Source organism: Sus scrofa, chromosome 4 (genome assembly GCF_054392235.1).
Source record: "Sus scrofa isolate SSC_HxYL_T2T_F1_AM1 chromosome 4, Sscrofa_HxYL_maternal_Yorkshire_Landrace_v2.0, whole genome shotgun sequence".
NCBI lineage: Eukaryota > Metazoa > Chordata > Mammalia > Artiodactyla > Suidae > Sus > Sus scrofa.
This window is the reverse complement of record NC_139386.1, coordinates 55,890,112-55,904,415: the sequence shown is the minus strand read 5'-3', so window position 1 is coordinate 55,904,415 and position 14,304 is coordinate 55,890,112. Positions and strand designations below refer to the sequence as shown.

The window sequence follows — 14,304 nt, the reverse complement described above, 5'->3', positions numbered from 1 at the left end:
AGCCACACACAAGACAAAATGCTCTGCTTTACGGCAATTCCCAAGCATCGCGCCCATAGATACCGTAAAAGGAAGGAAAACCTTAGGTGGGGAAGTTCAGGCTTCCGGCTTTGCGACACCGTCAGGGCGGGAAAGTGCCCGCTGTCGGTTAGAGGGCCGTCGCCCCGCCCCCTCTGGCCGGACTTCCGCGCACCTGGGAGGCGTGTTCCGGGCAGTCAGATCCAGCGCTGGGCGCCGGTTAAGACCCCGCTCCCAGTCGCCGGTGCCATGGAGGCGCCGGTGGAGGCGGAAGTCGAGAATGAGGACGGCGACAGCAGCTGCGGGGACTTGTGCTTCATGGACAAAGGCCTGCGGAGGTAAAGGGCGCTCTGCAGCCAGGGGCGGCCCGCGCACCCCGGGCAGCGGGCAGCCTCGGTGGATCGGAGGCGCGGGGCAGCTTAGCAAGATCTCACACAAAGGCGTCTGTCATTCACCCGCCGTTCTCCACCACAACTGCGCTGCTTAAGTCCCAGATACAAATCCAACGAGCCCCCTTTCATTTTCTCCCGGAACTTAAGAGCAGCCTGGAAACTGCCGCACATCCTGATTCCCTACTAGCCTTTGACGGTCCTCTCTTCTTTGCTGGTTCTCTTTTCCTTACTGCTTATTATTTCTTTGCTTGCCCTGTAATTTTAGGTCTTCTAGGGTTCTGTCTTCTCTTTCCTCTGCTCCTTCTTCTACCTTGACAAAAAGTGGCAGCGTGGTAGTCGTGAAGCAAGAGTTTACTCCTCTTCATTAGCTTTGCTTGGATTTTCTTTACTCCCATTTTTATATCATCTTTGCAGAGCACTGTGATACATACATTCTTATACTTTTTGAAAATACTAAACACATCACATTTATTTCCCTCTTTGGTGCAGCCCAGATTTATGCAGTGTCATATTAGGCTTTTGGTTCTGTGTTGCTGATTGGTTCCAGTCTTACCTCTTACTGTATCTCCAGTTATACCCTGTGATCAGCCATACTAAGCTACAGGCAGGCAGTTCCACAGGCTTGTCTGTGACTTTCCACACACTGTTCCTTTATTGAGGCCCTTGCTGATAATTAAAGCTTATTGTTCTGGATCCTCATCTAAAGTTCCCCGGAAAAACCCCAGGAAGGTGTTTTTCAAAGGAATATTTACATTTATATTTAATAATAGCTAGCATTTACTGAATGCCATCTACATGTGCATGTGACATATATTATCACCAACCCTCGCAGCAGTTTTGCAAGGTAATAATTTTACAAGGGATAATTCTGAGACTCAGAGGATCTTTATAAGTTTCCCAACTTCATGCAGCTGGTGGATTAAATTTGAATTCAAAACTGCTTCTGTCTAATTTCATTGTCTGTTTTTCTTGCTGTACTACATTTTCTATGCAATACTAATTTCCAGAAACTGAAATGTTTCATAAAACAAATGCTGTCATTAAGAGTATGTGTTACTAGCATAAGGTCTGGCACTAAATAATAGCTAAAGAAGCTAGGTAACTGGAAAATGTTTCACATTTAGAGATTGCTAGTTTGAAATTTAGAAATGCTTTATCTCTTTTTCTGACAGGGGTTCTTATGACTTTCAGTCTGAAGAGTAAAGAATAAACTGAACGACCTTATGATATATTCAGACTTTTTTTATTTTAATATTAAATTTGAGATTCTTAATGCTAATTTAGAAGCAAAGACGAATTCCTTGTTTTCCCTTTACTCCCTGACTGCCAAACTCATTTTCCTGCTACTAGAATTGATTTCCTACAACTTTACTGTAGCTGCCCCAGAACATAAAGCAGACGCTTATGACACTGTCCCAGTTTCAGCCTCTCTGAATTATGTGTACTTCAGTTTATACTCCAGGAGCTCCTATTTTCAGGAGAGTTTCCAGTTAAAATAGCAGTAACTGAGAGAAAGAAGAAATGAGTTCCATTTAGGGGAGATAGTATTCCAAATTTCAACAAGGAAGACAGGAACTTTCTCACTACAAATAACTAGTAGTTTATTTTGAAATCAACTACATTCTGGGTTAAACAGACATTGCAGACAGTGGCAGGAATAAAATTGTAAACTCCATTACCAGACCTGCATTTATTCATGCAGTTAGGTAATAGCTACAAGATCTTGGATAAGTTATTCAATTTCTACTATATTAATCTTGGTGTCCTCAGATACCTACTGCTTGGAGGATTAAATGAGCGGAGGAAACTGAGGTTTAGAGTGGTTAATTCATTTACTCAAGTAACACAGCAAGAACAAGTGGTAGAGTCTACATTCAAATGGGGTATTAGGATTCCAGGGACTGCCTTTACAGTCTGCTGATGATTTTGTTTGCATATAAAAGCTAGAAATGCTCTGCATCACTGACCTGTCTTGGTTAGGTTCCTTGTTTATATAAATGGCCAAAATGCTAGTTAGATGTAAGAAGCACTGTACCTTATGAGGCCTTTCAAGGATACTACAAGTAGGAAGGATTTTATTATCTACATGCTATTTTATTAATTTTATTTATTCAGTCATGATTTCTAAATCTGTTTTTTACTTGTTTTTGATAATATGTATTTTCCTTTGTAGCATATCAGAGTTATCTTTAGATTCAGCCCTTCATGCCATCAATCTTCATTGCAATAACATCTCGAAGATCAAAGCCATCGATCATGTTTGGAATTTACGACATTTAGATCTGTCATCTAATCAGATAAATCAAATTGAAGGGCTAAATACACTAACAAAACTATCCACTTTAAATTTGTCCTGCAATTTGATCACAAGAATAGAAGGTTTGTAAGTGATTTTCATGTAATGCTTTGCATAAGGGAGATGATTAAAACCATTTTTCGGAGTTCTCTTGGTGGCTCAATGGTTATCGAATCCAACTAGGAACCATGAGGTTACAGGTTTGATCCCTGGCCTTGCTCAGTGGGTTAAGGATCCGGCGTTGCTGTGAGCTGAGGTGTAGGTCGCAGACGCAGCTCAGATCTGACGTTGCTATGGCTATGGAGTAGGCCAGCAGCTGCAGCTCCAGTTAGACCCCTAGCCTGGGAACCTCCAAATGCCACGGATGTGGCCCTAGAAAAGACAAAAACAGAAAACAACAACAAAAAACATTTTTCAACTTCTTCCCAAAAGAGTGGGATAAATATTATCCTAAATGCCTCCAAACTGACCATAAAATTCAGTATATAAAAAGTTTTCTTCTATAAAACTTATTCCTTTAAAAAATTATTTAACAAAGTACAGATAAAATTGATTACTCTGTTATTAGACTATGTATTTGCTTCAAAGCAGTCTGAAATAATACTGTAATACTATATAGCTCTAATTAATTGATTGTTTGAATCTTATAAAGGCTTTATTTTATTTTAGGACTTGAAGCACTAACTAATTTGACTAGACTGAATTTATCTTATAACCACATAAATGATCTTAGTGGTAAGTAGATTATGTTTTCTGTAATGCTGAATGTCTACCACATGTAATCAGTTAGACTGAGCTCGTAATGAACTGATCATTCAGTTCTAAATGAATTTTTTTTTTTTTTTTTTTTTTTTTTTTTTGCTTTTTAGGGCTGCAGTCGCGGCATATGGAGGTTCCCAGGCTAGGGGTTGAATCGGAGCTACAGCTGCTGGCCTACACCACAGCCACAGCAACGCAGGATCTGAGCCGTGTCTGCGACCTACACCACAGCTCACAGCAATGCCAGATCCTTAACCCACTGAGCAAGGCCAGGGATCAAACCCGAAACCTCATGGTAACTAATCAGATTTGTTTCTGCTGTGCCATAACAGGAACTCCCAGTTCTTAATGAATTTTTTAGCAAAAATCTCATCTAGAGGTGTTTTTTCAATCATAATTATTTTTTATTGGTGTCAGAGCTCAGCTGAACAAACACTAAAGTAATCATAAACAGAAAAAAACTTGGTTAGAAAGGACCTACTTTGAGGAAATAATGTTTTTATCTTAGATAATTAATCAGTATACTGTTATATAGAAGGGAATGTTTCCAATAGAACTTTTTATAGTGACAGAAATATTCTATATCTGTGCTCTCTGGCAGATGTGGCCTTTGAGCTCTTGAAATGTGGCTAGTGCACTGAATAAAGGAATTTGTTATTTAATTTTAATTGAATTTTAAATTTAAAAAGCTGCATGTGGCTAGTGCCACCATATTGGACAGTATATGTAGATAACATTCTAAAAACTCTAGCAGACTGATAATCAAAGTTTGTTTTTGACCTTACCATGTCTAAGAAGTTTAAAAATCGTTAATCTTTTAACTGATTAATGTGATACACTGATAAAAAGAACAAAGTTTTAAGATTATGCTTAAAATTATCTGTCAAAACTAGCAAAATTTCTAATTATCTTTGTAATCCTTATCAGTATTTGAATCAGTCTTATTTCATTTGTTTGTTTCTCCTACTAGAAAAATACTACCCTATGCCAGGTATTTAATATACAGTAAAATAAAATAACCTGCTTCTTACCCTTAACCAAAGTAGCAACAGCATTTTATTTTTATTTTATTTTTGTCTTTTTGCCATTTTCTTGGGCCACTCTCGTGGCATGTGGAGGTTCCCAGGCTAGGGGTCGAATCGAAGCTGTAGCTGCCTGCCTACACCAGAGCCACAGCAACACGGGATCCGAACCGCATTTGCGTCACACCACAGCTCACGGCAACGCCAGGTCCTTAACCCACTGAGCAAGGCCAGGGATGGAACCCGCAACCTCATGGTTCCTAGTCAGATTCGTTAACCACTGCGCCACGACGGGAACTCCAGCAACAGCATTTTAATTTTTAAAAGCTTTTTCCCCTAAAAATGTGAAAGTATTAGAATTGAGTGTTAACTGTAGTCCTGTCTCTGCTGTGTGCTGTGTGATATTGAGCAAAGTATATTGCCCTTTGGATGCAGTATCCTTAATTAAAAAATATGAATCTTGGATAAGATAATTCATTAATTTACTTAGTAAATATTAATTAAAGATCACTATATCAAACATTGTTCTATAGTGTTGAAAAAATAACAAGTAGATTAGGTTCTTGTCATGAGACTTACATTGTAGTGGGGAAGAAAAACAATAAATGAGACATGTTAACCCTCCCCCAAAAATAAGCAAAAGATTTGAGCAGACATTTCCCCAAAAGGACATTGAAATGACAAATAAGAACATGAAAAAAAAAGCTTAGCATCCTTAATAATTAAGGAAATACAACTCAAAATTATAATGAGATTCACTGCCTACCTACTAGAATAGATGTAGGTTTAAAATTTTAAAATACTGGAGTTCCTGTCGTGGCTCAGTGGTTAACAACCTGACTAGGAACCATGACGTTGCGGGTTCGATCCCTGGCCTTCCTCAGTGGGTTAAGGATCCGGCATTGCCATGAGCTGTGGTGTAGGTCGCAGACGTGGCTCGGATCCCGCGTTGCTGTGGCTGTGGCGTAGGCTGGCAGCTACAGCTCCAATTAGACCCCCTAGCCTGGGAATCTCCATATGCTACAGGAGTGGCCCTAGAAAAGACAAAAAAAAAAAAAAAGATAAAAAAAAAATTTTTTTTTTAAATACAAAGCGCTGGTGAGATTGTGGAGCAGCTAGAACTTGCATACATTACTGGTAGAATTCAAAATTGTGAAACCACTTTGAAAAATGGTTTGAAGGTTTTTTATGTTAGACTTAGCATATAATCATGCATTTCTACTCCTAGGTGTTTACCTAAGAGAAATGAAAACATATCTAATCAAAGATCTGTATATGAATGTTAATACAGGTTTTTATGTAATCACATTTATATGATTATCTGGTAAATGGATAGATTGTGATACCATGGACTACTATTTGGCAATAAAAAGGAATGAACTATTGGCATATACAGCAACATAGATAAGTCTAAAAAGAATTATGCTAAGTAAAAGGAGCCAGACACAGAAGGCTACATTGATTTTATGTATGTGATATTCTGACAAAAGCAAAGTTACTGAGGAAAAAAGATCGTTAATTACCAGGAGTTGAAGATGAGGAGAGAAGATTGCTTTCCATAGGGGCACATTGATTGGGGTGATGAAAATGTTCTATTTCTCTGTCATAAGGGTCACATAACCATATTTGTTTGTTAAAGCACATCTAACTCTCTATAGCTTTTTTTTTTTTTTTTTTTTGGTCTTTTTAGGGGCCCACGTGCAGCATATGGAAGTTCTCAGGCTGGGGGTAGAATCAGAGCTACAGCTGCTGACAGCTGCTGGTCTATACCATAGCCACAGCAACACCAGATCCCAGACCCACTGAGGGAGGCCAGGGATCAAACCCATGTCCTCATGGATAGTAGTAGGATATGTTTCCACTGAGCCACAATGGGAACTCCCTACAGTATTTATTTTCTATACAGAAAATAAGCAAACCTATAAGTTTGAATGGATAATTCTTAGGGATGATAATATTTTATATGTTCAGAAACACTTAAGTAAATAACAGCAGTTCATGATTAAAAGCATGCAAAGACACTAAGGTGCAATCCTTCCATGATAAGGGAACAGAAAGAAAGCTAGTGTGGCTAGAGCACAGCAAATAAGTGATTAATGTGCTAAGAAAGATGAGAAAATAGGCAAAAATCAGATCACAGGAGTTCCTTTTGTGGCTCAGTGGTTAATGAACCCAACTAGGATCCATGAGGGTAAGGGTTTGATCCCTAGTCTCACTCAGCGGGTTAAGGATCTGGTGTTGCCCTGAGCTGTGGTGTAGGTAATAGACATGGCTTGGATCCTGCATTGCTGTGGCTGTGGCATAGGCTGGCAGCTGTAGATTCGACCCCTAGCCTGGGAACCTCCACACGCTGCAGGTGTGGCCGTAAAAAGCAAAAAAAAAAAAAAAAAAAAAAAAAAAAAAAAAAAAAAAATCAGATCACATATGGCTTCATAAGCAGAGTAAAAAGTGTGCATACTCCTAGTACAATAGGCAGCCATCAGAAAGCTTTAACAAAAGTGAATTAAATTAATTCTGTATTTAAAGGATCACTTTGGCTACTAAGTGGGTGAGGAATGGATTTTCAGCAGAACAAAAGTGAAAGTCAGGCTCTCAGTCAGGAAGCTGTTCCAGTGGTCTAGATGAGAGATGATGGAGACTTGGACTAGGTGGAAATGTTGTAGAGGAGTAAATATGCATATTTTTCATGTAGAGTTCATGAACTTCCTGGTGGATTGAGATGAGGAAATGAAGGAATCAAAGATAATTAAGACTTTTCTCTGTAGTAACAGGTAAATGATGGTACTATTTCCTGTTAGGAGAAAGATTAGAGGAGGAACAGGCTTAGAGATGAAGAGATAAAAATTAAGGATTCTCTTACATTTGAGAACCATATTAGGTGTATTTGTGCATATGTGTATAATCTGCAGCTTTGGGGTAAGACATCATGGTTGGTGTTTTAGATTTGATGCATCAGTGGTGTTTGTGGCCTTGAAACTCTGGGAGATTCTGGCAAGTATATGAATAGAAAATGGGGACCAGGAATGAGCCCTGGGGCACTTTAAAGTTGAAACCTAAAAGGGTCATGAAATTGCAACATAAGAGAAAGAACCAGTAACATGGAACAAGAGCTTAGAAATGTGATGGTAAATTAAAAAGAAATGCTGAGAACTTATAAGAATGAACGACAGGAACTCCATTCTTGTGAGTGGTCATAAAAGGCTTTTCTGAGGGTGTGACAGATGAACAGAAGTTAATAATAAAGACTGAGGAAGATAAAAAAAGGCAGACATCTAAGAAAGATGAATAGAAGTTATGAGATAAAGGTCATTAAGGGGAGGAGTTCCTGTCGTGGCTCAGTGGTTAACGAATCCGACTAGGAACCATGAGGTTGCAGGTTCGATCCCTGGCCTTGCTCAGTGGGTTAAGGATCTGGCGTTGCTGTGAGCTGTGGTGTAGGTTACAGACGCAGCTCGGATCCCATGTTGCTGTGGCTGTGTCTGTGGCGTAGGCCGGCGGCTACAGCTCCAATTAGACCCCTAGCCTGGAACCTCCATGTGCCACAGGAGCAGCCCTAGAAAAGGCAAAAAGATCATTAAAATAAAAAAATAAAGGTCATTGAGGGGAGAAGAGTATTATAGTCAGGTGAAGAAATTAGAAAAAAACGGGGGGGGTGAATGAAGTTGAATTTATAGAGAGAGAATACTCAAATAGGCAAAATTGAAAACTAAGATCTTCTGTGGAACAGTGTAGAGTGCATCTCAGAATGGTCCTTCCAAAAGAGGCAAGCCTAGGGCATTCAGCTATTAACAATTCTTTTGTCGAATGGTGCTTCTGGAGTAATTCTCTCACTCTTCTAGGCCAAACCTTTGCTGGACAAGCTCCATTTTGAAGAAGATTCTGAGCAAGGAAAAGAGAAACAGCAGGGGCTAAAGGAAACATTCTGGCTGTGTACAGGGTCCCTGTCCCCCACACCTGCCGCTGAAGTCAGGCCAGCCAAGCGGTTGTGCCAGACCCTAGTACCTTCTGCTACTATCCTAGTTCTACCTTAACATTCTCTAGATAAGCTCATGCAAGAAATGTTACCAGGGACTAAATCAAATGGATGCTATTTGTATTTATTTTATGCTCAAACCAGTGAAACTGAAGTGTTAGATTTGTCTGCTAATTAAAAATGATGTGTTGATTGAGAACCTAAAGCCACTGCTTTATTCTTATTCTCATATAAGTGCCTGGGCTTGGGGAAGTCCATTTGTTTTCTTAAAAGAGAACAGGCACCCCGGAATCCCTGGGCTAAGGCCTCAAAGAGATGCCAAACCTGTGTTTCTTCAAATCAACAATTAACTTTGCTGATGCCCTATTCTTTAGCTATAGCTGTTTGCAGCAAGGTCTTATTAATGCTGCTCCTTTGCCTCTTGAAATGTAACTATATAAAAATTCTTTTTAATTAGCTGTTAGAAAAATTACTGCTCTGACATCAAAAGACGTTTTTCCCTATTGCAGGTTTGATGCCTCTTCATGGAATCAAACATAAACTTAGATATATTGACCTACATAGTAATTGTATAGATAGTATCCATCACCTACTTCAGTGTACAGTAGGATTGCACTTCCTTACTAATCTTATTTTGGAGAAAAATGGAGAGGATAATCCTGTCTGTCATTTACCAGGTATGAAGGATTAATTTAATACTTTTTGTAACAGTTGATATGCAAAACATCTTAATTCCAGAAACTGGTATTTATGACCTCCTTTAATTAGTCTTTAACACTTTACAACTTTTTATTATGTGTTTGGAAAAACAATCACAGGTAAGTTATTTTATTGAGACAAACTAAGTTACTGTTAAGAGGATACAAGCTGAACAAATAAGTTTTATGTTGGATAAGTGAATGCCTCAAAATTAAATTGTATTTATAATATATTCTTATGGTATAATACTAAGCAGCCATAAAAAAAGAATATAGAATCTTTAGCTACTAATGAGCAGTTATCTCCAAGATGTACTACCATTAAGAGAAAGAAAAGCAAGCAAATTGCAAATCATTTCTAGTAGGCTACTATTTATATGCAAAGTATAACATATGTTACGGGTGTGTTTGCTAAAATATTAATCTAGAAGGATACACAAAACTGATAATAATGGCTAGCTTCAGTACTGGGTAAGTTGGGATCCAGAAATATAAAAAGGGCAGCTGGGAATCAGGAAATGTTGGGAAAACTTTTTACTGAGTACGTCTTGAATTATATACCATGTGAATGTGTTAAATTATTAATAAATAAGTTTTAAGAAGAAAGTTTAAACGTAACATGATATGCAGAAGATGCTGCTGAAATGCCATTTGATCCAATTCAAAAATCACTGAGGTTGGCAAAGATAAAGCAGCCCAGACTGCCATTTCTAAAACTCACCTATCTCAAATTGCTTAACCTGACAATAAGATACAAATGTAGAACATGAATATACATTCTAAAGATATATTTGGGTAGAAGGTGGCTACAGAGGCTCCATTCTCATTAATACACAGCTTTTAGGAGACTCATCCTAGAAGGGAAACCTATATTGAATAATTTTACTTTATAGAACATAATAGATTTGAGATTAACTTTGTTTTTTCCTAAGCCCATGTAATGTTAGAGTCTCCCTGAAAAACAGGGCAGATTTCTGTTTTGGGAGGAAACCCTTTTCTTGGAAGAAAAGCTTATCTCTAAAACAAATTTATTTTACTTTACTAACCCACAAGTTGGATTTTTTTTTTTTTTTTTTTTTTTTTTTTTTGCTATCTCAGGAACCCCTAGTTTGAACCTATAGTTCCTATAGTTTGAACCTTTGTTTTTCACTTTCTTTCCTAGATATTTCTCTGAACACAGTTGCCCTCCCCCCAGAATTATTACTGAAGTTACTTTTCTTTCCTCAGAATTTCTAATATTAATATGCCAAACTTCTTCCCCTTTTTTTTGAAGTTATCCAACTATTGGTTTTAAAATGACTCTTAAGTAAAATTAAAGTGTTTCTATTAGCCTAACACCAAACTAATGTTAATTTACTGTATTTCTCGTATTTAATTATACTTAGGGAAAATAAACATATTCTTAAGTACTTGATAGATTGCTCACTTAATTATATGCAGTTTAGGAGGGAAAAGTGGGAATGTTTAAATCTGTTAATGCTGTGGCCTCACTAGTAAATTCTGGCTGTTATTCTCATCCTCCCGATGTATATTTATACTAATCAACTACAAATAAATGAGATATGTTTGGCTTCTTGTCTAGAATAAATTGCTACTGGTTTCATGTATATATAGCTTTAAATCAATTTTATGAAAGAATTCAGAGATGGTAATTTTAACTTTCTGACCTTCATCAGGAGGGTGTTAGGGGACAGACTAGGGAGTATTGTTTTGTTTGTTTTATATTTATTGATTGTGTACTAGAGAAGGACTAAGTAACTTATTACAAGTTTATTATTTGCATTCCAGGACTAATTTTATCATTTAGGTGATGTTTCTGGTAGCTGATAAATTTACTTATTCTAGAAATGATTAACTGTTTGTTTTTTTTTTTAATGTTTAAGTTTTCATTTTGAATGATTTGTTTCCAAGGGTACAGAGCAATTATGCTCCAGACTTTGCCACAGCTTAGAATCCTAGATTGCAAGAACATATTTGGTGAACCAGTAAATACAGCAGAAATAAACTCATCTCACCTACAGTGCTTTGAAGGTCTTTTGGATAATTTAGTTTCTTCTGATTCTCCCCTAAATATAAGTGAAGATGAGGTATAGTACTCAGTTTTTTTCCTAATATAAAATATATCTTCAAATTTTAATTAAATATAAATGTAAATTTAAAAGATTTTTGTCTGTTTCTGTGTCACAGATCATTGACAGTATGCCAGTGGTGACACCACCCATCGATGAGATAGCTCCCTTGGATCAGTTTGCAAATACACCAACAGATACTGGTTTGGCATCCCTTATGTCTGTGTGTCCATCTTCTGAGCAAGAGAAAGTTAATAATGAAAATGATTTTCAGAATGAGATGAAACTTCAGAAATTAGATGATCAAATTTTACAGCTTCTCAATGAAGTAAATATTTTTCTTATTTTTCTAAGCAATGTGTTTGTTGAAGTGAAAGTAGTTAAGGAAATATAAAATAAAATTTGCATACAAGCTAACCAATTGGAACCAATTTATATATAGGGCATTTGTATATATGTATTTTTTTTCCTTATTCACAAATAGGATTCTATCCTAGTGGTAGTGGCAGAAAAGGGTAACATAATTTTGGGGGGGGGGGGGGGGGTTTGCCATCCCATAGTATACTGAGTTCCTTCATGGGCCAGGGATCAGATCCCAGCCACAGTTAACCTACTCCACAGCTGTGGCAACGCTGGATCCTTTAACCCACTTTGCAGGGTGGGGATGAGCCTGTGTCCTAGCACTGAAGAGAGCCACCTGCATTAGGGTGGGAACTCCATAGCATACTTTTTCCACTCATTTTCCTTAATGGTCTCCTTCAATCTTCATTATGTAATTCCTTTGATGTTCTTCTGTACTTCACCTTATTTCCACCCACTCACTTTTTATTTCAAGTAAACTGAGAACTCTTTGGATTCAGTGCTTATTAACATAGAGAACATGTGAGCTACTTTTGGCCTCTACTTTCTTTTCAGTTGTTCAATGGTCAAAACAACTTCTAGGACTTAAGAGCTAAGTAGCAAGTTATTTTACAAAATTCCTACTTCAGTTACTGTTTATAGCAGACCTTCACCAAATTAATCACTGCTTTTCTGAAACAGTAATCCTTTGTTATCCCAGCTACTGTTTCTCTGGATTTTAGAATCTTTGAACCAGATGGATGATCTGTAATTCCTAGAATTTACTGCCATTTGAGTTTTTAGCCTTCTCTAGCATTCTTGCTCTGATCTACAGTGACAGTAGTTTTCTTGAGCATCACACCTCTGAGAATTCAATGGGTTTTTATTTTATCCCCTGCCTGGATGTAGGGAAGAAACATTGTAGTATAGGCTTGAGAGACTATTAGTCAGAAGTCACTTTGACCTAGAAATTTGTAATTGAATTTTAATATTTAAATTTTTTCTCAGAGTGGAAAATGCTTATGGAATCATGGTTGAGTGGGTTCTCGATTATCTTGAACTCTGTCTTAGCTCTAACACTAATAATGTTTGATAAACAAGAAGTCTGCCAGAGGTGAGTAAATAAGGCTACAAGGATTCTGTATGCCAGAAATCCTGGCTGTTTCAGTTTAGGCCACAGAGGTAGATAGTATAATGGGGACAAGAATGCTGGCAGATACATTCTTTGACATCATTGATAACATATTATACTGAGCTATTAGACTCTTTGTGTCCTCAGGTTTCATATTCTATCTTCTCTAATGGCTGCCTCTTCTATCAATTTCAGAACTTAGTTTTAAGCTTAATAACTTATATTTGAGGTGAACTTTTCAACTTCTCTTATGCCATCCTAATTTCATTATAACCTAATTTCAATCAAGTAGATAAGGACTAATATGGCATTGTTCTTATTAAATAGAAAAGAAAATCAGAAGTTTTAGAATAAAGAGTCCTTTATTTTAGTGAGGCAGAATTAAACCTCAAACCCAAATCTCCTGATACCCAATCTGGTATTCTTTCCACTGTCATGCTTCTCATTCAACTGGTGATAATTCTTCCTACTTTGTTATTAAGAATAGGAGTCTAGCTGTCCAGGGGAAAAAGATGATTTATTGCTGTGCATATAGAAAATGTTTAGGAAAAGGACTTCTTGTTTGCTAACTTAGTGTAAAGAATAAACATGCCGTTTGAATTTCAGTTGATATATACACTCAAATAATTTTATTTCAAAAGTATCAATTTATAAGTAAAGTCGTGAAGTTACTGAAAATGTGCTGTAATATATTGACAGTTATTCTTAACTATTAGACTTATTACTATACTGATTTCAAGAATTCTCTCTATGAAAGCCTTTGTCTTTTGTTTTCATTTTTCCCTACTATTTAATTATGAATATTTCATTTATTTACTTATTTATGTATTTACTAGCCACACGTAGGGTGTGTGGAAGTTCCTGGGCCAGGAATTGAACCTGTGCCACAACAGTGACAACACTGCATCCTTAAGTTACTGTGCCACCAGGGAACTCCTTTAGTGAACATTTTAAAACTGAGAGCAAATTTAAGAGAATTTCTTAGTAAATACCCGTATACCTACCAACTATATTTTACCATCAATATTATACTATACTTATTTCATAATATGTCTATGAAACTATCTTATGATGTGTTTCAAAATGAATTACATATAATCAGTATACTCCCCACTAAATACTCAAGTCTACATGTCATTATACAGTAGTATTTCTTTACATTTTTTTAAACTCTACATTTTATTTATCTATCTATCTATCTATCTCTCTCTCTCTCTCTCTCTCTCTCTCTCTCTCTCTCTCTATCTTTTTAGGGTGGCACCCGTAGTATTTGGATGTTCCCAGGCTAGGGGTCAAATCAGAGCTGCAGCTGCCAGCCTACATCACAGCTCATGGCAACACTGGATCTTTAACCCACTGAGCAAGGCCAGAGATAGAACCCGCATCCTTATGTATCCTAGTTGGGTTCATTACTGCTGAGCCGCAGTAGGAACTCCTCTTCACAGTTTTTTACTTTATTTTTACTTTTGCCTTTTTTTGATATAAAATACAAATGTGTGTATTTGCTGAATTGACAGTGTGTATGCCTGTTACCCAAACTTTTATAAACATTACTATCATAGAAGAATGTTCCCTCATGCCACTTCTCACAAGCAGTCCTCTCCTA

General features: G+C 37.2%; 1 protein-coding gene across 4 annotated transcripts in view; it reads left to right on the top strand.

Annotated features, from left to right (window-relative positions):
* The first annotated feature begins 213 nt into the window (after window positions 1–213).
* Window positions 214–14,304, top strand: part of LRRCC1 (leucine rich repeat and coiled-coil centrosomal protein 1) — a 45,065-nt gene continuing 30,974 nt past the window's right edge. For 3 of the 4 annotated variants that reach the window (XR_014843063.1, XM_021089164.2, XM_021089162.2), the window contains exons 1-6: window positions 214–356; window positions 2,584–2,789; window positions 3,376–3,441; window positions 8,970–9,137; window positions 11,070–11,245; window positions 11,346–11,555. Coding sequence is in view for 2 of the 4 variants with exons in the window: in XM_021089164.2 (XP_020944823.2) it covers window positions 268–356; window positions 2,584–2,789; window positions 3,376–3,441; window positions 8,970–9,137; window positions 11,070–11,245; window positions 11,346–11,555 (915 nt within the window). In the remaining 2 variants the exon portion in view is untranslated. The remainder of the gene's footprint in view (window positions 357–2,583; window positions 2,790–3,375; window positions 3,442–8,969; window positions 9,138–11,069; window positions 11,246–11,345; window positions 11,556–14,304) is intronic. The other variant, XM_021089168.2, reaches the window with a different exon arrangement.